Genomic DNA, 27,096 nt, shown 5'->3' on the forward strand with positions numbered 1-27,096 from the left:
AGTCAGGCTCACCCTGATAAATAATTTGGGAATCTGCCCTAGAGCTGGCCAGGATATAAATAATAATAATCTGAGTGGGTTTTTATCAACATGTAGAAAGACTGTCTACATATTATTGGGCAAACCCGATGTATCCAAAAGGGAAAGGAAGTGTGTGGTGTGGTGTGTGTGTGTGTGTGTGTGTGTGTGTGAGAGAGAGAGAGAGAGAGAGAGAGAGAGAGAGAGAGAGAGAGAGAGAACTGGAATTATAGCAAGTGGAGAAAAATAAATGCATTGAGGATGCTGGGTGAGGTGAAACCAATACATTAAGTCCACTGTATGTGCGACTGGTTTCATTTAGTGCCCACCTCTGCACTTCACTCACTCGTCTATTCTGACTAATAATTGGCCCATGGAGGATAAATGGAGGGCAGGATGAGCTCTTGACATCTGGCTCAGCATAGTGACATCTGGCCAAACCAACAGCTGAAATCCTGGTGTTCTACTGGCTAGTGTTTGGGGAACTTGACACTTTTTTTCCTGGATAAAATGGCCCTTCCCGTTCCTCTACATTTTCAATTTAAAGCTTGCTGCTGGGAAGAGTCATTTCTTTGGCCAAATCATACAGCGTTCTCCCTGGGTCAAACATCTCCCCTGCTTATGTGGAATGAAGAGGGCGGAGAGCATTGACTGATTAATGGATGAAAAGATTAAAGACATTGGGTTTCTGAGATAATGTGCATCCTATGAATCTCTGTCCAAATGCTTGAATGACAAAGATGTGTGACTTTGCCAAGTCGTTCCTGTTTTCCTTGACCCTCACCAGAGCCTCAACTCTTCCTCTTCAAGACCCCAATATCTCTCTTCCAGGGGTTAAAATGTTGCCCTCCAAAGGCCTGTGGGACCCTCCCAACTCACAGCATTGCCAAAACTCAGTAAATGTATAATGGAAGGAAAGGGTGTTGCTGATATGTTTATGTTGTCACAGGGGATGTATTTGGATTGGGCAGGTGTTGAATACACTGGAGAAAAGTGAGGTATTGAAAGGCAGGAATGTGTAGAAGATGGTCTGTTATTCAAAGCCCTTGATTAGGTTGTGAGGCCATAACAGCAAGCAGGGAAGATGTAGGTGGTGCTTATGGTAGTTGCTGTGGAAGAGGTAACCTCCTGCTTAGGGCTGTGACTTTTTCTTGAGGTGATCTGCCTTTCCAATTCAGAGGCTTCCAGGGGTTTCATAGTGCAGGGGTGTCTTTAAGCTAACCTGTAACGTTCTTGGTCAACTTCACGCAGCTAATGAAAGAAGCATGTATTGTGGCACATACCATGATAATTCTAAGGTATACCTGTGCAATGATGTTGTTTTGCCCTCTCCTCCAAAGATCAACTCCAATGACCTGCAGCTCAGGCAGAGCTCTGGCTGCCAATACCTAAACCATTGGCATCCAAAAAGCAGCAGATGGGCCTTCCCACTGGTTGACAGGAGCTCTGTCGAAGCAGTGAGGGTTAGCAACTAGCAACCCAGACACCATATGCAGCCCCCTGAGGTGAGCCATTTGCTCACCTATAGTTGCTCCACAAGCTCTGATCTTGAGAGGATGAGAATGTGGGAAATGTGCAGGCAAGAGAGAGAAAGGTTTCCTTCTACAAATCCAATGACTTATTGCTTTCCTTCTCCTCCTAACCCTGATCTAATTCATGTAGCAAGGTGCATGGGGTGGCAGGAAGAAGCAGTGTGAGTGTATTTGTGCACAGGTGAGCATGTTTACACACAGGTGAGCAACAGCTTAGTTTGTTTTCAGGCCAACTGGGGAGGGAGGCTTGATTCTATGCTACTCCCTCTGCCCTGCCACCAAAGTGGCTCATCACCTGATTCCCTTTTTAACCCTCCCTTTCTCTTTGCCTGTTCTTTCCTTCCTCTCCCAACCACTTCCAGGGGGAACGTAGAGGCCCTGCGAGATGAGCCTGCCCCCGGGCACCCCCGCTGCTAGGATGCTCTTTGTTATGGCTCTGGCCTGTGCCAGCCCTTTCTTGGACCTGCGGCGGCGGACCATCAACATCCCCATCATTTTCAGTGGCTCCACCTACACCCAAGAGAGTGCCCGGTTCTCACCCGAGGACTTCCGCAACTTCTCAATGGAGATCAACCCCATCCCTGTGGTTCTGAATGACACCAACCCGCGCAGCCTTATTGTGCGGCTCTGTGATGTTCTCTCCTCTCTGCACATCCATGGTGTGGTTTTTGAGGATGATACACGTACAGAGGCTGTGGCCCAGATCCTGGACTTCATCTCAGCACAGACCTCTGTTCCCATCATTGGCATCAACGGAGGATCAGCCATTGTTCTTACACCCAAGGTAAAGTGATTTATTCTGTCTATGTTCACTCTAATATCCCATGCTTTTCTCTGCCCAGATTATGTATAACTATTTTAAATTCTGTACTTCATAAAATTATACAACCTGAATCTATTACAGACATTTACTCACTGATGCTAATCTGCTTAATTTGCATACAGATAGTGCAGAACTTGCATTTATCTTAGTGCAGAATTTTGGGTACTTTGGTCAAGATTTTTTTTTTCATTAAGCGCAAGGCAGGCACTTAATTGAGGGACTTTGGTGGAGGGACACTGGGAGGGCTGAAGATAACAATAGATATGTCACACAAGCTCATACTATGACCCCTTTTTCAAGGTTAGATGGGCATCAGCAGTTCAGAGAGGAGGACAATTTCAGCATAATGATTTTCTGCATGCAAGCACTTTTGGAATTATTTGTATGGTGTACAGAGGTGGAAAATGTTTTGCTGGAACTAAAAGCCAACCTTTATTCCCCAACTAAAACTATTCTGAAAGCTCTCCCATGAAGGAGAGAGGTAGAAATCATAGAGTAGACCTATAATGGGATGGCAAATAGGTAGCACTTATTACCCTTGTGTCTTTTGCTCCCTCCTAAATCCAGGAGAAAGGATCAACCTTTCTACAATTAGGTTCCTCGACCAAACAGCAATTGCAAGTGATGTTTGAGGTCCTGGAACAGTACGATTGGACGGCATTTGCTGTCATCACGACACTGTTTCCCGGCTATGAAGACTTTGTAGATTACATTGAGGTCCTGACTGACAGCAGTTTCATTGGTTGGGAGCGCCGCAGCACTGTGACCCTTAATCTCACGGATGACCCAGACGGGGCCCGCCTCAAACGCCAGCTCCGGGAAATAAATGCCCGCATCTGCCTTCTCTACTGCTCCCGTGAAGAAGCAGAAAGCATCTTCCGTGCAGCCCGTGAAGTGAAGCTCACAGGCCCCGGGTATATCTGGTTCATGGCAGGTGCCAACTTTGGTAGAACTGAGTACATGCCGGAGGAACTGCCCGAGGGTCTCTTCATGGTGCTTTCAGCAGGATGGAAAGATGATCTCTACCACAGAGTTCAAAATGGTGTAGCCATCATTGCCAAGGGGGCAGAGGCCCTATTCCAAGTCTACGGCTCAGTTCCAAAATTCAACAATGATTGCCGGGCACCCAATCTCACCCAGATCAACGAGAACCTGCATCGGTCAGCAGGGAAAGAGGCTGGGGGGATTTTGCCTGGAAGGGGGGTGGAATCAAGAGCAAAAGAAAGTGCTGTTGTCCACAAGGGATGTATAGCAGATCTGACTTATCCCCATGCCCTCCTCCCCTCCCCTCCCTTTCTTCATTTGCATATCTGTTCCTCAAAGCATCCTTCCTACAATCCTAACTTGTTCCTCTTCACATCCATTTCAGCCATTTTGACTTTCTCCTTGCTTCCTTATCTCCATTTCTCACGAGTCCTTATGCACTATTGGGCGCAGGAGTGGAATGCCATGCTGAGCATGAGGAGGAGAGGGAACAGGGAGGTGACATGGCAGGGGGCTGAGACCAGGGTGGGGCAACAAAGGCAGGAGGAGGCAGGTACTTCTCCCAGGATATGTCTGCTCCAGATGAGGAAGCTGGACTCCTACGTCCCTCCCTGGGAAAAGGAGCACGATTGAATCTGGGAAGAATGTTAGCCAACCCACTAGTGGTAGAGAAACCTGAGTCAGTGGGGGAAATCCTATGCAGTGAGCATCTGCATACCCAACAGTTCTGCAAGGACACCTCTTCCACGTCTCAAGTAAGAGCCTCTGTCTTCATCTGTGCAGGAGCCAGGGATTTATGAATTCCTATATATCCACTCACCCTATGCACCAGCATCCAGCCAGTGCTGGATTTACACAAAAATATATCTATTTCATTACATTTATATACCACCTTTATATTCCAAGGATTGGCCCAAGGTCACCAGTGAACTTCATGGCTGAGTGGGGATTTGAACCTTCGTCTCCCGGGTCATAGTCCATCACTCTAACCATTACACCACAATGGTTAATCTACAGTTAAGGTCCGGTTTAGGGCCTCACATTATGAGGGTCTCCAAATACAACCCCCCAATTTCAATGACTCTGCCTTTAAAAACCCCATAAATGTTTTACATTTTATGTCCCATGCACAACACACACAACACATGTTGTTTGGCTCTTCCATTTAGTAAGGGCTAAACAGTGTGTGTGTAACCACTCTTGCCAAGTCAGAAATCAGAAGGTGTTTTGATTTAAATAAATTTAATATGCAAATAGGCTTATTGCAAGATAGATGATTAGTTTTCAGTTGTTACCTTGCCTATGTACTGGTATATATGCAAATATAAAAGTTTATTACTTTTATTTTCATTGTTCTTTCTGTTAGAATAATACACAGTATTATGGGGCCTTTTAAACTTGACATAGCATAGGCTTCTAGCATCTCTTTAATCTGGCCTGCATCCAGCTCTTTCACTAGCTCTGCTTTCCCCTAATTGTCTACCATCCCTTCCTCCCTTCCTACCACCTCCCCGTATAGCCAGTTATACCCCGCACCTCATCCATATTTACCTACCTCCACACACCATCCACCCCCACTCAATACCCTGCCTCCCCTTTCAAAATGGGCCTGATTCCGAAAGGGCTTTTCCCTTCTCGGTTTTTCAAGTCCTGATCCACAGCTGCACCTGAAATACTAGACCAGTGCCCTGTGGGTCAGGCTTGAGGGGGATGGCAAAATGAGGGGGAGTGAAGCTGCGATGGCAGCATATGGAAAGTGGGCTCTAGATTGACACTGAAGAGCTTCCATCATGCCTCTTCGCAGGTACTTCATGAATGTTACTTGGGGTGAGAAGGATTTCTCCTTTAATGAGGATGGGTACCTCATCAATCCATCCTTGGCTGTGATCTCCCTCAACAAAAACCGAACCTGGGAGGTGGTGAGTTTGAGGGAGGTTTGGGGGGAAGGTGGTTGGGTTGGGGAGGAAAGTTGATGAGTCAAGGGGAGGGGGTGAAAAAAAGTTTGGACAGGTCGTAATCGGGAGTCCATGTGAGTTGGTGGAACTGTGGCAAGGTTGATGTTTGAGGAAGGTGCACTGTTATCATGGGGTAATTATGGGGCAAGTGTGAATTCAGGAGAAGGAGTGTGTTTGCAGAACTGTCCAAGGGCTATAAACAGAAAGAGCTGAGAGAGCCCCTGCTATAAGGCATCCCACATTCTTGATGGCACCATGAAACAATAAGAGATTGCAAGTGCCCAACAAAAAAGCAACCAGAGGAGCAAAGTAATGTAAATTTTTACACAAGCAAATCAAGCCAAACCCTACAGGGAAAGGCAACCAATCTGGCAGGGGTGGTGGATTCATTCCTGAATCTCATTTTGGCAATTGCTAAGCCCTTGGCTGTGAGCAAAGCCCATCCATCGAGTCATCACACAAGGTATCTATTTGGCTAATTTTGTTTAATTAAAAGTATTTATAAGTTGCATATTTTACACATGTCCTCCCAAAGTAAGAACATCAAAAGAATTGATACAGAAACAATAGCTATGTGGGCACATAATGCTACTAAAGAAAGCTACTCTGGTTAAGTCATTCAAAGCCTTAGATGAGGGTAGTAGTCAAGAAAAAGGTCTTGAGAGCTTCCTTAAATGCCTGAACAAGGTGTAAGCATAGCTGCCAAGTTATCCCCTTTTTTAAGGGAAATTCCCTTATGCTGAATAGGCTTCCTCGCGATAAAAGGGAAAACTTGGCAGCTATGGGTGTAAGCCATCTGGAAAGTGAGTTCCACAGCTGTGGGCCACCACCAAAAAAAAGCCCTGTCTTGTGCTCGCCAGCTTCACTGATTTTACCAGTGAAGCAACACCTCCCTAGCCTATTAAAATATGTCCTAGTTTTTAACTAATTTTAACTACCGGTAGTTTGTTTTTATCACTCTGTATTTTATCACTGATGTTTTTTTAAATGTTGTAAGCCACCTTGTATTCCACCTTGGGAGAAAGGTAGGATATAAATATCAAATAAACAAAATACAGGCAAGATCACCTGAGATATGGTATTGGCTACCCAATATCCTGACTCCATGCTGGTCAAGGATGTCCTTGATGGATGTAGGAAGCAGGGGGATAATGTGAATGGATAATGTGAATGGAGGATGTGATTTTTAAGACAAGAGTTTGTATTTCTTTCATGTTGTAAGCCACCCTAAGCATGGTTTGAAGTGGCCTACAAATTAAATTATGTATGTATGTATGCATGCTTGTACAGTATATCTAATGCGAAGATTCAGAAGTTGGTATAATCCTGGAGATGTTAGTTGTGGGAGGGGGCTTTCAAACCTGAGTTTCTTGAATATGGCATAAATTTAGGACCAACACTGGTGGGCTGGCAAGAGTCTGGAGAAAGGTTTGGTGTGTATCTAACCTCTTCTCTATGCCCCGGGAGGCAGGTGGGAAGGTGGGAGCGCAGAATCCTGAGCATGTCACGCTACAGAAAATTCCTGCAACCTGTGGATGACAACAAGCACCTCATGGTGGCAACACTGGAGGAAAGGCCCTTCGTTATTGTCGACAACATTGATCCAGCCACAAAGACCTGCATTCGTGATTCAGTTCCCTGCCGCCACCCACTCAACCATACCAACAGGTATTCCTGAGACACTGGCCAAGTTTACCACAGTTGAGTTCAGTGTTTTCAATTTTACATTTAGATCTTTCTCTTCCTCAGGAAAGTTCAGAGTGGCTTGTGTAGGCCTCCCAGTGGAGACCCATCCAAGTACCAATCAATCCCATGCTTGCTTATTTATTACTTAACCCATTAATATTGCCCCATTCCTCCAAGGATCTCAAAGTGGCACACATAGTTTCCTCCTTCCTTCCTTCCTTCCTTCCTTCCTTCCTTCCTTCCTTCCTTCCTTCCTTCCTTCCTTCCTTCCTTCCTTTCTTTCTTTCTTTCTTTCTTTCTTTCTTTCTTTCTTTCTTTCACAGCTTTGCTGTGAGGGTAGGTTAGTGAATGGCCTAAAATCAGCCAGTGAGTTTCATGGCTGACAGGGGATTTGAACCTGGGCCACCGCAGACCTAGTCCACTATAACCACCACACCATGCTGGCTCTGTGTTTACCTTCCACAGTGCTCCTAAACCACTTGCTGAGTTCCTTTCCCCCCTCCTTGTGCTGTTCACAGCCATCAAATGGTAAAGAGCTGCTGCAAAGGATTTTGCATCGACATCCTGAAGCGTCTGGCTAAGACTCTGGGTTTCACCTACGATCTCTATCTTGTCACCAATGGCAAGCATGGCAAGATAGTCAACGGCATGTGGAACGGCATGATTGGAGAGGTAACTCCATCCCCTCCCCAAGGAACTGGGTGGTCTGGGCTCACGCACAACTTAGAGCTCTCTGCATTCTCTTCCTCTTAAAAGAACTCAGGAATTCTGGTTTCCCACTCACACATGTGTGACTCTCAAATCCACTTGAGAGGACCCACAAGTCCTGCTGCAGGCTGTTTGGGTTGTATCCTTGAAGTAAAGGACTATTGAATAGTGCATTGATGTAAACAGTAGGGTTAACCTGCTTCAAAGGTTATGGGAGGGTTACCCTAGGTATTATGGCTCTGCCCATTCCTGGATCTGATAGGCAAACAGAATCTTACATCCTGTCTCCAGGGCTTAGGGTGGGTTACACTGTTTACTCAGAAATGCTGGACCCTCCCCTTCCTTTCCAGAAAACCCAGGATTGCTGGCTATTTGTACTTTATCCATCTCTCTGTGTGTCTCTCTCTCAGGTGTATTACAAGCGAGCTGACATGGCGATTGGATCCCTGACCATCAATGCGGAGAGAGCTGAAGTCATAGATTTTTCTGTGCCCTTTGTCGAGACAGGAATCAGTGTGATGGTGTCTCGTAGCAATGGAACTGTTTCACCTTCTGCCTTTCTAGGTGAATACCCAGCCCTGGGATGGGTCAAAGTAAAAAGCAGGAGGGAGCGTTGGCATGAGATGTGGAGGGAGTCTTCCAGGTAGTCTGGTTTCAAAGCAGGGCTCATTATAGTAGAGAAGTCAGAAGTCCTATTCTTCCCCTCATCCTGTCATCTATTGGATCTAATGTAGTTGTACACCCAGTCTTAGGGGGAAAGCCCTACTAAGGACCTGCTTTATTGCTGAGGTAGAGTTTTGAATTTTTTTATTGTCAATTTTATTTTAGCATTTTTAACCCACCATGTATGCTGGAAAGGCGGGGTATAGATAAAACAGAAAAATGTTTAAAACAATTGTTAAAATGGACATACAAAATGATGGCCTTGGGCTGAAGGAAAATGGCCTGAGAAAAGCCAAAAGCAGAGAGAGAGAAAACTTGCCCATTTGTGGGTATCAAGTGGAGAGCTGCCAATATGTATCCATAGGGGTTACATATCTGCAGTTAACACAGTACTTAGGATCACAATGGAAGTACCAGCAGACAGGTTTTTCCAAATCCTGGGAAAAGACCATTTCACCCAAATAGACCCACATTAACAAATGTGCAGTTTTCAAGGAAGACAGTTTGATCTTTCAGATCAAAATAATAGCTTTTTTTTTGCCATGGAGGGACTTGTGTAGCACCCTCCCAAAGCCATTATTCCCTCAAGGATGGTGATAATGGTAGATCCATTTTTTTTTTCTGCTTTGGGGTTCATCTGCACTGTACTCTTAAATCAATTCTAAGAGACTATCTTGGAGTCTTCACACGACCACAACTCCCACAGCTCCTCAGGAAAAGCCAATTTAAAGAGGCGGCCTTAAATTATACCATTTAAAAAGTGTTACTCGTGATTTAGGGTGCTTCTTTTATGTTAAAGGTTCAGAAACCCTGCTTTCACCCACTAGAGCCTAGCTGTCTTAGGCATACCACCACCGTGGTCCATTGTTTCTCCTCCTGCAGAGCCCTACAGCCCTGCTGTCTGGGTGATGATGTTTGTCATGTGCCTGACTGTCGTTGCGGTGACCGTCTTCATCTTTGAATATTTCAGCCCAGTAGGCTATAATCGCAGCCTCAGCGCCAGTAAACGTGAGTGCACCAAGGATAAGGGAGGGGCATGTGTCTGAAACTGGGGTACCTATGGAGATAAGGGCGGCAAGCATGTGCAGCCTGTTTCGCTCCAGCCTCTACGGCAAAGTTCAAACTCTGATTCATATTCCCCCATCCCATCCTGCCTGGTAGGCACTGGAGGCTCCAAGTTCACCATTGGGAAATCCATCTGGCTGCTCTGGGCTTTGGTGTTCAACAACTCTGTGCCTGTGGAGAACCCCAGGGGCACCACCAGCAAGATCATGGTGCTGATCTGGGCCTTCTTCGCCGTCATCTTCCTTGCCAGCTACACCGCCAATCTGGCCGCCTTCATGATACAGGAGGAATATGTAGACACGGTGTCTGGGCTCAGCGACCAGAAGGTAAGAAGAAGGGAGAGCTCCGGGGGTGGTGGTGGACGATGACAGAGGCATAGTACCCAATTTGTGGAATTCTCTCCCCAGGGAGGCTCGCCTGGCACCTTCATTACGTATCTTTAGGTGCCAGGTGAAAACGTTTCTTTATAACCAGGCCTTGGGCTGATTAAACATTCTCTAGCCTTTTAAATGTTGGGGGAGTGTTATTGGTTGGTCTGTTTTGTTTTATTATGTATTTTGTGTTCTCCTTTTGTATTTTTATGTTGTGAACTGCCCTGTGATCTTTGGATGAAGGGTGGTATACAATTTTAATTAATGATAATAAAGGTTTCCACTCCCTCCCATCATATCTATCCCTACCAGACAAAATTCCCCATTCATTTCTTTGCCACAGCTCTCATTTTATTTCCCCTTTCATTTTCTTTTCCACCACCCAAAACAACATGCCAGGAAGTGACCACCACTGCTTCCCCAGTGTTTGACAAATGATGAAAGGGAAGCAAGGGAAACCATGAGATGTGTGTATAATCCTGGCCACATGTTAAACCAAAACCAAACAACCCTAAAATCAAAAAGACGTGTACCATTGCTACAGTTTAACACAAAAGAGTAAAGCTGAGTCTCTGTTATTCACTGTACACATTTCCATCAAATCACTTTTAGAAGCCATAGTCCTACAGTGTCTGCTTGCAGTGCTTTAGATCTCAGCTGTTTTGACTTCACTTGCATAGTCTTGCAAGGGCATTCTTCTTTGATTGAGCAGCTCAGGTTTTGCAAGGTTTATTTTAAATCGCTTGGGGAGGAGCTACCTGGCTGTGACCACTGCAAACTCAGCAACTGGAAAGTTTTGCCTTCGGTGCCAATAGTGCTGTTAGGGAAATGTCAGTGAAGGTGAAACTGCCCAGAAGAAAGGCAAAGCCAGAAGATCAGACAGACAGGCAGCCAGGCAATTGCACATGTCTCCTACTCCAAAGTACCAGACCTGCCACTGAAAAGCCTCTGAATCCTAGGGAGCTCTTAGTAAGGATCTGGCTGAGACCCACATACCAAGTCTGTGCATTCGTATTACAGTTCAAATTATCTAGCATGAGCTCTCTGCCACTAATCTATAGCTCTTCCTCTGGGAAAAGTGCTAGCAGAGGTTTGTAGATTACCCACCTGCAGAGCAGGAGAGCTATTCACATTGATGCACTCATGGCACACTTATCATTTTTAGAAACTAACGGTGGCACTGAGAACAGATTCGAGGTCTTACCTTCAGCCCTAATTGCTGTTTAATTTTAAAATGTTACGCTTGCTTGTGCTGATAGGCTTCTGGTGGGCAATGCTTACTTTCAGAAAAGCCACACATACCCACAATCATGCCAGATCCATCACACTCCCCTTAAGACGACCAACAGGAAATATCTGGGTGTGCCTGTGCATGCGTACATGCATGTGGTCAAGATTAAAGGGTGGCTGACCTAAGCAGTGGAACTCATACCCTTGGTAGCTCCACACAGCCCTCCACTGGGATACTTTGCTAGTGCCCAGCATGCATAGTGTGTATTTATAAACCAGGACGTGGCTGATTATCCCCTGGCAATTAGCCCCTGACGAACAACCACAGCTGTGGGGAGCACACAAACTGGACCAGCTGTGGCAAGGCAGCCTCACTCCAATTGAATCCCTTTCGTTAAGAACTAACGAGCTGGGATGTAATTAATGGGCATAATTAACGTCCAACATGAAACACAATTGCAGATAAATATTAAACAGCTCAGATTAACCAACTCGCACTGAGTAGGGAACAGTTTGAGGGAGAGGGCAAAGGTAGAAAATCCAGGCAGAGAAAAAGACAAGTGTTTCTATAGTGGAATCATAGTACAGTGGTACCTCTACTTACGAATTTAATGCGTTCCGAACGCACATCTGTAAGTCGAAAAAATTGTAAGTCAAATCCCATAGGAATGCATTGGGAGAAAAAATTCGTAAGTCAAAGCAACCCTATCTAAAAATTCGTAAGTAGGAAAAATCCTATCTAAACCACATCCAAGATGGCGGACGGAGCTCCGTTTGTAAGTAGAAACATTTGTAAGTAGAGTTATTCGTAAGTAGAGGTACCACTGTAACATCTATTCAGAAATCCCACTGAATTCTATTGGACCTTACCCCCAGGTAGGGATGGGGGAGAAATTTGATTCAATTCACCTTTAAAGATGAACTTACTGAATTCACATTTTCTGAAACAGTATGTGAGCTGAAAAACAGCTGTCCTTCAGACTTACCTACATTTTGCAGTGCAGTTCTCCAGTAAGGTAATGTATACAAACTTGTACAGTGGTACCTTGGGTTGCGGACACGATCCATTCTGGGGTGCCGTTTGCACCCTGAAAAGTCTGCATCCCGAGCGGCGCTTTTGCGCAGGCGCGTGATGTAATTTGCCACATCTGCGCATGCGCAATTTAGTGCTTCTGCGCATGCGCGCAGGTTACGGACGCGCCGAACCCAGAAGTAACCTGTTCGGGGACTTCCGGGTTCGGCCCATCCATAACCTGAAAAGCCGCAACCCGCAGCCGATGCAACATGAGGTATGACTGTATATACTATGGTAAAATTTGCATACAAATGCATATATTAATGAACATAACATACAAAAATGCATCATAGTAGGGGAAACTGTTTTCCAAAATGTATATATTAGGTAAAACTGCATATAAAAATGTGTATCGAAGGAGAAATTCACACAAAAATGGTGACAGATTTTCACTGTCTTTTTTTAAAGAAAAAATCAACTGATATAAGCCTAACATAAGATTGGAAAAGTGAGAAACTAAGAGAAACCAAAACTGATATATTTGCCACCCAGTTCTAGTCTCAGGTTATATAGCAATGCTATCTTGTGAAATTCAAGAGAGGGAGCCATGTTATCAAGTTGCAACAAACACAACCAAAAAGCCTTGTGACACCTTAAAAACTATCAGATTAATTGCAGCATCAACTTCTTTGTACAAAAACCCACTTAACACGGCGACCCCCTCTGGACTTTGCCATTACAGAAGGCACTGAATTTAGCCATCAAAAGTGAAAAGCCTCATTCTGTGCATCTGACAAAGCAGGCTTGAGTCTATGAAAGCTTCCTGTACAATAAATGAGCATGTCTTCGAAATGCTACAAGACTCTCTTTTTGTTTCTAGCTTTAGAAACGTTTTCCCCTCCCCTCTCCATCCTGATGGTTTCCCCAGTATTCTCTTCTACCTCTATTTGCCTCTTTCCATTAATTCTTTCCCCCATTGCTTTGTCATACACATTCCTCTGTCAAATTCCAGATAATCTCTACCAATCTCCCATCTTCTTTTCTCACTTTCCCCAGACGCTTTTGTCTGCCTAATGGCTTCTAAGCTTTAGACACCTAGAAGCCTCTTTCCATTATCCCCATTTGCAATAAAACCATCGCTCCCCCTCTCTTCCTCCCCACACCCATTGCTGGCACTCTCCCCAACCTGGGATGCATTCGATTTTTGCTGTTTCTTTGCTTCCCATTTCCGTGTCGAAAGGCCCAGTTGCCCCAGGAATATCAAGGAGGGACTGAATTTGCTCAGAGAGCTCTTGTGTGAAGCCAATTTTGTGATGCTCAAAACAGACCAAAGATGTTTTTCTCCATCTACAGCCTTCTTGAAGCAGACTCTTGTAATAGAACAAGCAGTCTGCCTCTGCCCTTCATACTTCTAAATGTGTCCCCGTCTATTTCAGTATCACTGATCTCTCGGTGCACCTCTCTGTCAACAATCCTGTCTGCCAACTGCTGAATCCATCTATACCCAGAATTACCTGTTCATTGCGTCTTCTATTTATGAGTCCATTCCTGGCCTCTTTCCACCCCACCCTGCTTGCCCCTTTCCATTTTTCTCATCTGACTCCATTCTGACTTTGGTTGCGGTAGTGTAACAAGCATCTCTTCACTATGGGCCACAATGTAATATCAGAAGAGCTACACTATTCCCTTTTCCCATCACATCCCATGCAGTTCTGAGCCCCCTCCCTCCCCCCAAAAAAAAAATTACCAGAAATTTTGCTTGGTATAGGGAGTGAGTTTTAGAGGCTATGTTTAATCTGCTGCTTAACTCATGCAGAGTACTGCATATCCACTGCAGTCGCCCCCATCCTTGGTATTTCTCCCCTTACCATAACAGGCAAACAGGAAGCAATGTGATTGTTGCTAAAATGCTGTTTGTAAAAGCATTTTAAAATGGAAAACATAGGGCTGGCCCATGCTTTTATTGATCATAAAGAAAGGCTCTCTGCAGCTCGACAACAAACAAACAAACAAACACACAAACATTAGTTGAAGAGGGTGTGTGTAAGCATGGGAAATGTGCAAAGATGGGTCAAAAAAGGACAAAAAAACAAAATCAACGCTGCCTGGGTACTGGTACAAACACACCCTCAAGGTGTTTCATCTTGCATAGCCTTCGAGTTCCACATCCCACTGTTCCTTTCTCACTCTGCTTCTGCCTTCGCTCTATGTCTTATTTCCCAAACTGCCTGTCTCACCCTCCTGTCCTTAGATAAATCTCTAAAAAGTTTGTTTTCTTTTCCTTGGCTTGGGCACTGGTCTCTTGGCTGGATTCTAGAGGACAAACTCAATAATCATACATGATTTTTCCTGCTCATATCTATTTAGTCTTCTCGTCCATCTCCAAATACTACTGCCTGTCTGCTTTCCTATCATATCATGGAACTGTTTGAGAAGGAGGAGGCTACAAGGCCCTTAGTCTAACCCCCTGCCACCAGCTGGGACAGACCACCCACTCACCTGCATCTTCCAGTATCAGTGTCCATCTGACATGACAGAGGTGGAATTCCCTTCAAACTCTAAACATCATGAACGATTACACCCTGTGGAGTTGAAACTGACCCCCAAAGCCATTATTAAATGAAAAGCAGGTTCAGGAGAGGAGAAAATAAGAGTGGCAGAAGGATGGACAGGAGGAAAAGGTGTACATAATCCCCTCTCTGTCTGCCATTTTTCTGCTTCAAGTCACGCACAAAAACACACATTTTTTGTCTGCGGGAATCCAAAAGCATGTTGGAAACAGAGAATCATAGAGCTGGATTGTTATGTAGTCCAAGCCTCTGCTGATACGATGTTTCCTCTAGCAGCTTCTAAATCCCCCTCTCCCAAGCTGCTCTTCCTAAAAAGAATGTATGACATGAAGGTCAACCCTGAGCATGAGCAAAACTTGTTCACTCAGGTTGTGGCAGTTCCTGATGCCCAGAGAAAAAATTAGAACTTCCAGATATCAACCCTTCCTGACTGTCCTCTTCCCCAATCCAGCCTGTTTTTCTAACCTACCTCACAGGGTTATTGTGAGGCTAAAATGGGGAAGCAGAAACCATATGCCTCACCCTTAGCTCCAAAGAGGATGGGGATAAAAAATGGAAGCTCATAAATAAATCTGTTGGCTCATTTATTCATCCTCAAATAAACATGGTATTTACCTACCCATCCATCACTATATGCATCTCTCCATTTCTTATCCATACCACTCTATGCGTCTGTCTCATCCATCACACACAACAGGGTGCTTCTCCATATCCAGAAATCATAATGCATGGGAAGGTGAACTCTGCTCTAATTGATGCCAGCCAAATTTCCGTTTTATTTCTCAGCCAACTGAGCACAACAATACACTACTCCAAAGGAGCACTAGCAAATTTAAGAATCTCCCTCCTCCCATCCTTGCTCAGTTTTCACATTTGGGAGGAGAACAGGGAAGAGGGCGGGGCGAGTTCCGCAGAAGCACTCTTCACACTCCAATTTCCCTTTACCTCCCTCTACAGTTCCAGAAACCACAGCATCACTACCCACCTTTGAGATTTGGCACTGTTCCCAACGGGAGCACCGAGAAAAACATTCGGAACAACTATGGGGAGATGCACGAATATATGGGGAAGTACAACCAGCGCAGCGTGGAGGATGCACTCCAGAACCTGCAGACAGGGTAGGTGGGGGGGAAATGATGCGGGTGGAAGAAGCAGTGGTGGCAGCAGGAAGGACAACTCCAAAACCCTTAGTTCTTAGCATATATTTTCATCCTAAGCCTTTCTGTTCCCTGGGCACATGGCCTGCGGCAGGCCCCTACAGTGGGGACACATGCTCCCTATGGTTCTCTCCACATAATCCATTTTTTACACAACAGATGTGCAAATGCTTCTCATTTATGTCGCACACTCTCCTCCTCGTCATTCCATGAGGCCACACTCCTGTTGTAGAGAAGCCACCATTTGCCCACACTTGGGGTAAAATATTCAGTGAAGTAAATGCAGTTTCCCCCCTCTGCAACACCCTCTCCCTCCAGCGGTAGTACATTAATTGCTGTGGCAATTGCTATGTGGAATGTGACTTGTGTGAGTGACATAGGCTGCTGCTGGATGTTGCTTGTGACATGGCCAGCTTTAATGCCCATGCTGTTTTGTGAGCCTTTAACAAGTTTATAATTATAATTAGTCAATTTTCATTAGGCTGTCATCTGATTAAAGAAATCTTAGTCAATTTAATAATAATATGAGTTTGGGTCAATTAATCAGTGAATTAATTAAATCTGCAGAAATGTGCATATGAGCAAAAATTACTCTCTCTCTTTTTAAGCATACTTTGTTTTTAGATGATGCACTGCGGACATTAGAAGAGGCATCCCCACTTTCTCTCTCATATAGGAGTGAAGGCCTGTGCAAAAACTGTGCTTGCCATGTGCTGTTAATGCAAGTAATTGCATTAAAATATTTTTTTAAAAAAGAAACTGTTGCCTTGCTCATTGGGGACTCCTTTTTAGTTGAATGAATCTAACCAATTAATTAAGGCTGCAAGCCTATGCCCACTTACCTGGAAGTAAGCTTCGCATAAAATCAGATTATAGAAACTGCAGTCCAAAAAAAACCCCAACCCACCTTTAAAGGCTGTGCACTCCTTCTGTTTATAACTCTGGTGAGCAAGTGCTTGTCTAGCCTTGGTAGCTGCACACACCAGCAAGAGTGCCTCCCCACTGTTCTCCACAACAACACTTCTGTGAACTTCTATGAACTCCTGCTGGCTCATTTCATAAATAAACCAAATAAGACAAGTCCACAGTGAGGCATTCAAGTGCAGGATTGAGCTGCGCCATCATGCTGTTAACTAGACTTCCATGTGGGGTTTTTGTATGTGGATTTTGGATTTGTGAGCATTTGTGACTTAAACGTTAATTTTTTGCTGCTGTAGGAGTGCATTGTAGCTCTGCCTGTTTGAGCGCCCTTTCGGGGTGGTTCCCACTGCTGTTGGAACTGCTGCCAATCCTACTAACAATTTTTTAAAAGCCAACTGGCAAGGTTATGGGTGCGTGATTCACCATTTAAACACCCACATTCTCTGCTAATTAACCCAGATTAACAACCACTTCCCAATTCTACACTCACAATCATTTATATATGGGTTAGAATTCCTACTCTGTACATATATGCATTTAAGTCAGGCACCTCCAACTTTGGGCCACCAAAATTTATGTGACTTCGGTTCCCTTCACTCCTGACCATCTGTCAAGCTGGTTGCAGGTGTTGGGGTTGTACTGTAGTGATGGGCTGAATGAGGGTTAATAAACTGAGTCTGAGTCCTGGCAAGATTGAGGTTTGTAGGCTTGGGAAGTCTGTAAGTTGTCAGGCCTCGATGGGTCTGCTCTCTCCTTGAAGGAGCAGGTGCAAAGTCTGAGGATGTTCCCAGATCCAACTCTGTCACTGGAGGTGTCCTCAGTGGCTAGGAAGCTTGGCTGGGAAGACAGCTACAGTTGTCCCTGGACCAGGATAGCAGTTATCCATGCATTGCTAACCTCACAGATGGACCACTGCAATGCATTGTTTGTAGAACTACCTTGGCAGTTGATTTGGAGGCTGCGGCTAATGCAGAATGTAGGGGCCAACGTGCAAACTACCACCAGCAGATAGCAACTTGATTTCTGGATTTGCACTGGCAAATCCCTCCCTGCATGTTGCCTGCATTGACGTGGTGACTTGTTGGATGTGGGTCTCTGATGTGGAGGTCTGTTCCTCAGGAGGTGCAAGCTTGGAGAGTACAGACTCCTGAACTCCTGCCTTGGGTTCCAGAATGCCTGATTTGCTGGGCTCGGGCTGCGAGTCAGGCTTGGGTAGGATATCAGGGCCTGTGATCTTCCTTGGAGCTGCTGGACTGATAGTGGCCCGCCTTGTCTAAATTGGAGCTGCTCTGGCCAGGAGTTCTGGCACTGGGCCATTTCAACGGTGCTGAAGATTCTAAAAGGATGACTTTGCCACTATTGCAGAATTCAACTATTTGGTTCTTGCTGTTTCCCCCTATGCTGTCCCTGTCTGGTGCTTTATGTGTTTACTGCTTGTTAAGTTCTTCCTTCTCTTTTTAATCAGTGGCCTGCATCTACTCTTCGGGTTTTTTTTTCTAAGTTCAGAGGTTTTTTTGTTTTTAAATACCACCATGTACATTCATGACCACCAAAACTATGCTGGTATGTGTGAATAGTTGCATGGGGATGGGCACAAGGGGCACAAGGGAGACACCTAATAACCCGATCTTATGCGAAGTTATAGTTATGGGCCCTGTGTAGGGTCAGTCTGTTTTTAGGACTGCGAAATAGAGGGCATTAGAAAGCAAAAGACTGAGAAGAAAGCTTGGAACCAAGATATCTAGATCGAAGTGGCTGAAGAGATGAGCCAGTCTATAATAAAAAATAAATAATGGGGGGAGGAAGTGAAGATAAAGATAGAGTGGGACAGTGGCTGACATGCAGTTCTAACAGTAAAGGGCACCTTTTCCTTATGGGCCTATTAAGAGTACCGGTATCTCCTATGCTATATAACTATGGCTGAAAACTTAACAGTTTTAATGGGAAGATTAATCAGGCTCATAATAAAATCCCTGCACCCCAGTTAATTGGTCAGGCTAAGCGTATGGAAAGGCTCAGTCATGTTTAAAGGCACGCTGGTGGGCAGTCATCTAGTTTCTAGCTCCTACCTGTGATGTATTTGATGACAACGAATAATAAATGTAAAGGTGTTTTATCTTTCTAGTTTATTACCCAAAGGCGGCCACCTTTTGGCTCTCGTATACTTTCATGTAATGCTAAGAACCAGTTTTTATTTAATTGATTTTTATACTGCTCTCCGTCTCACATTCAACTGAAGGCAACGGTGCTCTGTTGAATTAATTCTTAATATATTTTAAAAAGCCCACAATATTGATGGGCCTTCAATGTGTTTATTTTTTGATGCCATTTTGACTCTGATATGTTATTATAATGGGAAATATTCACATATGGAATAAGAAACAAACTGTTAAAGTCAGCCTCTTTGTATAACAATGAATATTACTATTTGTTTAATAGGGACGTGGGTGGCACTGTGGTCTAAACCACTGAGTTTTTTGGGCTTGCCAATCGGAAGGTTGGCGGTTTGAATCCCCGCGATGGGGTGAGCTCCCGTTGCTTTGTCCCAGCTCCTGCCAACCTAGCAGTTCAAAAGCATACCATTGCAAGTAGATAAATAGGTACTGCTGTGGCATGAAGATAAACGGCGTTTCTGTGCACTGAGCTCTCATCATGGTGTCCCGTTGTGCCAGAAGCAGTTTAGTCATGCTGGCCACATGACCTGGAAAGCTGTCTATGGACAAACGCCAGCTCCTTCGGTCTGAAAGCGAGATGAGCATCACAACCCCATAGCCACCTTTGGCTGGACTTAACCATCCAGGGGTCCTTTACCTTTACCTTACTATTTGTTTGTTAAATGGTAAGCTGTCTCACACTTAAAGAAAGCTGCCCCCCTTCCCCCAAAAATATGCTTTCCCTTTAATTGCAATATGAATGTCTCTAGTTCTAATCAATAGGTCTGTGAAAAGGTGGACATATAAAAAATGGAGCCATTTTTAATGCACTAAATGCTGCATCCATCTGTCTTTCTCTGCCTGCCTTTCTTATCTGACTGCAGGAAGCTGGATGCCTTCATCTACGATGCAGCCGTCCTCAACTACATGGCCCGAAAGGAAGAAGGCTGTAAACTTGTCACCATAGGGAGTGGGAAAGTCTTTGCCACCACAGGCTACGGCATTGCGCTGCAGAAAGGTTCCAAGTGGAAACGGCCCATTGACCTGGCCCTGCTCCAGTTTCTGAGTGATGGTAAGGCTTAGCTACATGCCAGGTTCTAGGGAGAGCACTGGGAAGTTGAGAGATGCCCAAGTTTTTTGGATGAGAACAAACAAGTGTGGGTAACTGGAAGGTGGGGAGGGGAATATTTCCTCCAACATCTGTGTGAGTGGTATTGCTCTCTCTCTGTCTCTGTCCCACCTGCTCTTCCACTAGGCAACGGTTGCTGGGTGTGTATGCTTCAGGTACTGGAGCAGGGGTGTCTGAAATAAAGGATATTTATTACTTGCTGTGGACACTCCTGAATAGTTTGCACTGGAAAGGAATCTATGCATAATCCTACTTCCTGCTCCAGGGCAAGACCACCCCATCCTATCCATACACTATGAAAAAGCATGAAGTTGAAATGTGGGGCAACTGGTGCTCCTTCTTCAGATACTCACCCCACCCCACCCCAGCACCCATTTCTAGTAAGCTCAGACCCAGAAAGTACCAAACTGCCAATCCCAGTCCTTGTGGATGGGTCATGTTCTCTATAGTGATTGGTAAACAGGACTTTCCCTCACATGTTTGCTGGGGCAGAAGGCTTAGTCAGGTAAAGGAATGCTGGTCTGCCAAGATGAAACATTCATTACCCTTTGCTAGAAAGTGGGTTATCTGGATTCTGAAGTTCAGTTAAAACAGATTAGTTTCCTTTAACACACTTTTACTATGTATTTGGTTGAATTTATTGTTGTGTGCTCCCTGAGTTTTGAGAAGTCATGGAGCAGTGCTATATGGGATAGTTTCCTTTGAATGAAAGAGTTTTGTATTGTAAACCGCCCTGTGATCCTCAGATGAAGGAGGCATATGGTGTCATTGTAATAAAAATTGTTAGCATAGTGGAAGCAAATAGGCACCCCTACAGCACACACAAATTCACTAATGCCATATCAGATGTTCAGAGAGAGAGAGAGACACTCTACATTCCAAGCTGTTTCACCTTCAGCCAACTCACAGCTCCTTATCTGTCTGTCCCATTAAAAAAAAAAGAAAATGCTTTCTTGCTGTCTCCCTTCCTCCCACACCCCAATTCTGATGGGTGTTGCATTTACAAGCTAGAATGAGATTTGATATTATTAAGGGCAATTAAAGCCCATTTGTCAAGTCCCTGATCAACGGTTGATTTGTCAGGCAAAACCAATGTGACAGGCCCATCCATGTTAATCAAGTGAGCAAAGCTCATATTACCAGCAGGAGTGTGGATTTCTCCCATTCTTTTAGTGTATGTTTATCCATGGAGATGGGGAGGGGTTTCCAACTCAAATGTAGAAGTTTGCTGAGAGGACTTATGGGCCCTGGAACTGACATGGCTCTCTCACATACACTAATGCCCCCATACCAGCCTGCACACCTTCCCCCATTCCAATGCTCTAGATAGCTGTCACAATGCACTTCCCTGACTATCTCCTAGCAGACCTGCAGGCTGATCAAAGTGAACATGCAACCAGATCATGGTATTTTATTTTGGATTAATTAATCCAGGCTGAAATGGAGTAGGAATCCCAAGAGAGGTGTGGAGCCCACTCAGTTCACGCAAGGAGGTCTGGAAGCCAGGACTCCTGCATCTCCTGGGAGAGCAAGCAATTCCTAGTGGGCTAGACTCAGAGCAAAGGCGATGGGAGACAGACATCCTGCTTTCTATTTCTAGCTCCAGGGATAATGAACAGACACAGCTCTGGTGTGTTTGATCTGAGCAGAGGAACCTGGATTCTGTCTCTGCTGCTGCTAATGGGCTCAGTCTGAGGCTCTAATTGCTGTTAGCCAACAATCTTGCTTTTCCTAATAGGCCTGACTGACTCTGGGGATATCCTAGAGAACAGCACAAGGGGCTTTCCCCGCCCCACCAGGACATATAAGCAGATGTTGGGGACGGGGCTGTGTTTCAGCTGGGCCACCCAGTGTCCGTGACACTTAAATCATTTTGCCTTCCCTGCATCTATTAGGTTGAATGAAAAAGCTACATGGTTTACTCTCCAGCTCTCTCTGCTGCGATTAACAACATTCAGAAGTGAAGCGTTCCAGACAGAGAGGCGTTCTTTGCTTCACTTGTGAAAAATGCCCTGTGAGGATCATGATGTGTAAGAATTGTGTGTGGGAGAGAGGCCGACAGATGGTTGCTTTGTAGAGTTTGGATGCGTTACAATGAATGTCCAAAATGTGGTGAATGTCAACTATTCACATGTAAATACTGACAAGTTCAGATGAATTTTATGAATGCCACAAACAGACAGACATACTCCCATTTTGGGGACAGATTTATTGCATGATGATTATCACTATTTGACTGTCGGCATTCGCCAGGGTATCTCCACCTTAATTGAGCATTCACAACATTCACCTGGGATTGCCAACATTCATAAGTGACAAAATTCCAGATATACATATTAGAACTTATATTTGCTTGCAATTACTCTATATTCCAAGCATCTGTGCACAAGAATAGAGCATGCAAACTAAATAAAATGCATGTATAATAATCAATGTTTAAAACTTACTCTAATTGCAGAATTTTCGCTTTAGGTTCACAGAATAGCCATAATTTTGTTGGTATATAATTCCACCAGTATGAGGGTATATAATATATACAGCAGAGATTTCATCTGTTTGGAATCCTTCAGTGTGTTGATGTATAACTTCATATGTTGAATATGTACATGCTGAGGGGTGCTGGGTATTTATTATTTATTTATAGTTATTTAAAAAAATATTTAAATAGCATCCTCTCGCAACACATCAGGGCAGTGTACCACAACAATTAGACATTTAAAAGCAATCCAAAGTAATCATCAATGTGACTGGCTACTCAAGAGACCTTTTAAACAACTGCTAAGGCCTGTCAGCATAAAAAAGTCTTAAAGAGACACCTGAAAGTCAAAGTTCCCTGCCAGATCTCTATTGGAAGAGCATATCATGATCTTGCATGGATGTATGCATTTAAAGGAGCCTGTTGCTTGGGTGTGAAGGAACACACATGCATACCATGGTAAGCTTCCAATTGCTTATTAGGGGGGAGGGAAGCAAGGAATAGTTGCCCAGCAACCCACCCATCTGTCATATCATACAAATGAAACCTGTACTACCTTTTATAGCACACACACACACAATTTTAGTCTGCAGCATTAATCAATCCTGAAAGACTACCACTGCATAGCTCCATCCTTGCAATCAAGTAGATCAGGATTCATAGGATCAAAGAATTGTAGAGTTGGAAGGGACCCAAACACCATCAAGTCCAACCCCCTTAAATGCGGGAATCTCAACTATATCATATATGGCAGATGGCCAACCAACTTCTGCTTTAAAACCTCCACAGAAGGAGAGTCCACCACCTCTTGGAGTTTGTTCTACTGTTAACAGCTCTTACTGTCAGAAAATTCTTCCTAAAGTTTTGTCTCCTTTCTTGCAACTTGAATCCATTGGTTCAGGTCCTAGTCTCCGGAGCAACAAAAAACAAACTTCCTCCATGTGATATTTAGATATTTGAAGACGGCTATTATATCTCCTCTTTTCCTGGCTAAATATACCCAACTCCCTCAAATGTTCCTCATAAGGCTTGGTTTCCAGACCCTTGATCCTCTTGGTTGCCCTGCTCTGCAATAGTATTAACCTTTTTTTGTTGCTTCATCACACTGTGAACTCATGTTAAGCTTGTGGTCTACTAAGTCCCCTAGATCCTTTTCACATCTACTACTGGCAAGTCAGGTGTCCCACATCTTATATTTGTGCATATTGGTTCTTCCTGCCTAAGTGGAGAACCTGACATTTGTCCCTATTGAAGTTCATTTTGTTAGTTTTGGCCCAGTTCTCCAATCTGTTAAGGTCATCTTAAATCCCAATTCTGTCTTCAGTGGCATCTGCAAATTTGATAAATACAGTATCCCCTCAATGTCTTCATCCTAGTTATTTATAAAAATGTTGAACAACAATGGGCCCGGGGCAGAACCCTACAGCACCCCACTTGTCCCCCCCCCTTTTTTTGCAGGATGACTAGGAACCATTAGTGAGCACTCTTTGAGTATGGAAATGAGCTACAAATCCACCTAACAGTTATCTCACCCAGTCTAAATTTTACCAGCTTCTCTGCAAGAATACCATGGGGGACTTTGTCAAAAACTTTACTGAAATCAGCATACACTATATCCACAGCAGTTCCCGATCCACCAAGCTTGTGACTCTATCAAAAAAAGAAAAGAAATGAGATTTATCTGGTACGGCTTGTTTTTGGAGAAACCCATGTTAGGTCTTAGTAATCACAGTCACCTTTTCAAAGTGCTCACAGACCGATTGTTTAATTATCTGTTCTACGACATTGGTAACAATGTCAAGCTCACCAGTCAGTAGTGGCCCAGATCTTCTTTACTCCCCCTTTTGAAGACAGGGACATCATTTTGCCTGCCTCCAGTCCCCAGGGACATCACTTGTTCTCCAAGAATTCTCAAAGATTATAGACAGAGGCTCTGAGATTACATCTGCAAGCTCCTTTAGTACTCTTGGGTGCAGCTCATCAGGCCCTGGAGATTTGAACTCATTGATGTAGCTAGGTGTTCCCTTACCACCTCTTTCCCATCTTGGGCTTTAGCTCCTTCCTTGCATCATTTATTCTGTTATCACCAGGTTGGGCACTGCTTTCCTTTGAGGTAACGGCAAAAGGCAAAGTGTTGAGCAGTTCTGCCTTCTCTCTGTGACCCAACAGCATTTCTCCATCCTCTTCACACAAGAGACCTACTACTTGCTTGGTCTTCCTCTTGCTTCAAACATAGCCGAAGAAACCTTTTTTAAAAATTAATTTTAATCTCTCTTGCAAGCCTGAGTTCATTCTGAGCTTTGGCCCACCTGACCTCCCTGCAACTGTTGGCTACTCATGTATGTTCTTCCTTTTTGATTTCTCTTTCTTCAATTTCTTATTCATGCCCTTCTTAAATCTCAGTTCACCTGTAAGCTCCTTATGCAGCCACACTGGTTTTTTAAGTGTCTCCTACTTTTCTTGTTTGTTGGAATTTTCTGCCTTTCTGCCTTCAAGATTTCACCAACAGTTTCTTCAATTGCCTCACTGACAATGTATCTGAGTAACTGAACTCTTCTATGACTACTATATCTCTTCTTTATGAATGTTTGGGAATCTGCTGTAGAAAGGAATAATCTGAGTCCTCCACTTGGCTTGGAGGTCTATAGCAAACACCCACAATAAGGTCACTCTTGTTTCCCTCTCCTACAATTTTTATCCATATGCTCTCAATCTGTCTTCCATGCTCCAAGTTATAGATCTCTTCACAAGTGTACACGTCCTTTACATATAATGCTACTCCTCCCCCCTGTTTGATCTACTCCTTTTGAACAGGTTGCACCTCTCAAGTTCCAGTCATGAGTCTCATCCACCAGGCTCAAGTAATGCCTACTTAGGTGATATTTGTATTAAGAGCTCAAATTCTTTTTGCTTGTTTCCCATACTCTGTGCATTTGTGTAGAAACAACTGAAACCATGAGTCATTCCTCCACACACTGCTGCCTCTGTCCTCCTCCATGGAGAATTGCCTGCCACCACCACACATCTCATTCTTCTCTGGGGAGCAGCAGGAATTGTTCCATACACTGTACTTTCCACTGCTACCTTGATGTATTTTAAGGTCTGCAACTGCTGTTCTTGCTACGATGGCCGCGAACTGGTGTCCAAAGTGAGGGCATGGAATCAGTTTTGTAGCTCCAGAGACACAGCATGGCTCCTAACACGGCTCCTGCTTTTTCTGTCATGTTCCTCCAGGAGTTCGTCTCCTGCACTGTGCAATCTTCTACCTCCCTAGGGGCATTCCACCTGCATCTCTGTTCCAGGACAGTCCACTCTGGTCTAGCAAGAATTTCCTCATCTGCTCAGTAGCTCAAAGTGTGGATAGGTGGACCTCAAGTTGCTGTACCTTCTCTTCTAGCTTGGATTTGCTGTAGGTGTAGTAGGTCAGTGCTGCAGCTCCCTTGTCGTCCATGTCTCTTGGTCTATGAGACAACACTCCGGGCTTCCCCCTCAAACTCCTCCACTAAACACCCTTGCAAACGCCCCAGTTTACAAGTCCTAGTCACAAGAGCTTGACCTGCTGGATTTCTTCCTACAGAGCTTGTATTAAAAGTGCAGAAGCCCTGCCTTCCTTCTCCAGCATGGAGGTGTAAAAATGGGCAGATACAAATAAGTCCAAGCTGGCAAATTGGCTTAACGTTGGCCAGTGCTCCCCCCCCCCCCTAGAAAAATAGGTGCCGGTACTCACCAAGAAATTGTTACGGTAAGTGTCACACTTTTAAACCAAAAGAGAGATGTGCCAGTACTCACCATGAAGTTGTTACAGTAAAATGCTGAAGGTTACCCACTATGCATGCCTGGAAAGATAGGAAGAGAACAACCTCTCACAACTCTAATCATGAAAGGATAATTAAATAGTGTCAAGCAGTAAGTACTTTGTGATACATGACCTTTAAGTACGTACCTAAGCTCAGAATGGTTCTGCTCCCTTGGTCTCCTGTCCCCACAAGCTCCCACTCTCAGATTCTATGCTGTCACTAGATAATCACAACTTACTTCATTTGAGACCTCAGAACAAAATCCCTATTCCCTACCACTGAGCATAAGAGCTTCTGCATTTTCTGGGACTGATGCCTAATGGACCATACCAAGGGAAGGTTGTGAAAAGGCACATTTCTTGTGTTCCATCTCTTCTTCCCATCCCCTCCTCTGTTTCAGATGAGATTGAACTGCTAGAGCGCCTGTGGCTGTCAGGGATCTGCCACAATGACAAAATAGAGGTGATGAGTAGCAAGTTGGACATAGACAACATGGCGGGTGTCTTCTACATGCTCTTGGTGGCCATGGGACTAAGTCTGCTGGTCTTTGCCTGGGAACACCTAATCTACTGGAAACTGCGTCACTGTATGAGACATACAGGACGGCTGGACTTCCTGCTCGCCTTCAGCAGGGTGAGGTTGCAAGATCAGCAAGGGACAGTTGGGTGCCCATTGATCCTCTCACCCACTAAGCTATTTTCACATCCATAACTGTCAATTTCTTTGTCCAGAGAGTAAGCTCTTCCCTCCCTCCACATCACTCTCCTTTCACCCAGGACTGTGATAATCTATGGTCACACCACATCTGTATGTAGAAATCAGCATCCTTAGAATCTCACCATT

General features: G+C 44.5%; 1 protein-coding gene and 1 long non-coding RNA gene across 2 annotated transcripts in view; one reads left to right on the top strand and one right to left on the bottom strand.

The window, feature by feature from the left end:
* Positions 1-1,935: 1,935 nt before the first annotated feature.
* Positions 1,936-27,096, top strand: part of GRIN2D (glutamate ionotropic receptor NMDA type subunit 2D) — a 29,513-nt gene continuing 4,352 nt past the window's right edge. Inside the window, exons 1-11 of the mRNA XM_035136621.2 lie at positions 1,936-2,334; positions 2,941-3,533; positions 5,162-5,276; positions 6,784-6,980; positions 7,517-7,670; positions 8,117-8,270; positions 9,252-9,377; positions 9,531-9,760; positions 15,578-15,738; positions 19,736-19,923; positions 26,654-26,886. Coding sequence (XP_034992512.1) covers positions 1,936-2,334; positions 2,941-3,533; positions 5,162-5,276; positions 6,784-6,980; positions 7,517-7,670; positions 8,117-8,270; positions 9,252-9,377; positions 9,531-9,760; positions 15,578-15,738; positions 19,736-19,923; positions 26,654-26,886 — 2,550 coding nt within the window. The remainder of the gene's footprint in view (positions 2,335-2,940; positions 3,534-5,161; positions 5,277-6,783; positions 6,981-7,516; positions 7,671-8,116; positions 8,271-9,251; positions 9,378-9,530; positions 9,761-15,577; positions 15,739-19,735; positions 19,924-26,653; positions 26,887-27,096) is intronic.
* The window catches only part of LOC132593045 (uncharacterized), a 56,155-nt gene continuing 55,137 nt past the window's right edge, over positions 26,079-27,096 (bottom strand). Inside the window, exon 3 of the long non-coding RNA XR_009558478.1 lies at positions 26,079-26,292. This is a non-coding gene — a long non-coding RNA (uncharacterized LOC132593045). The remainder of the gene's footprint in view (positions 26,293-27,096) is intronic.

Source organism: Zootoca vivipara, chromosome 13, assembly GCF_963506605.1.
Source record: "Zootoca vivipara chromosome 13, rZooViv1.1, whole genome shotgun sequence".
Classification (NCBI taxonomy): Eukaryota; Metazoa; Chordata; class Lepidosauria; order Squamata; family Lacertidae; genus Zootoca; species Zootoca vivipara.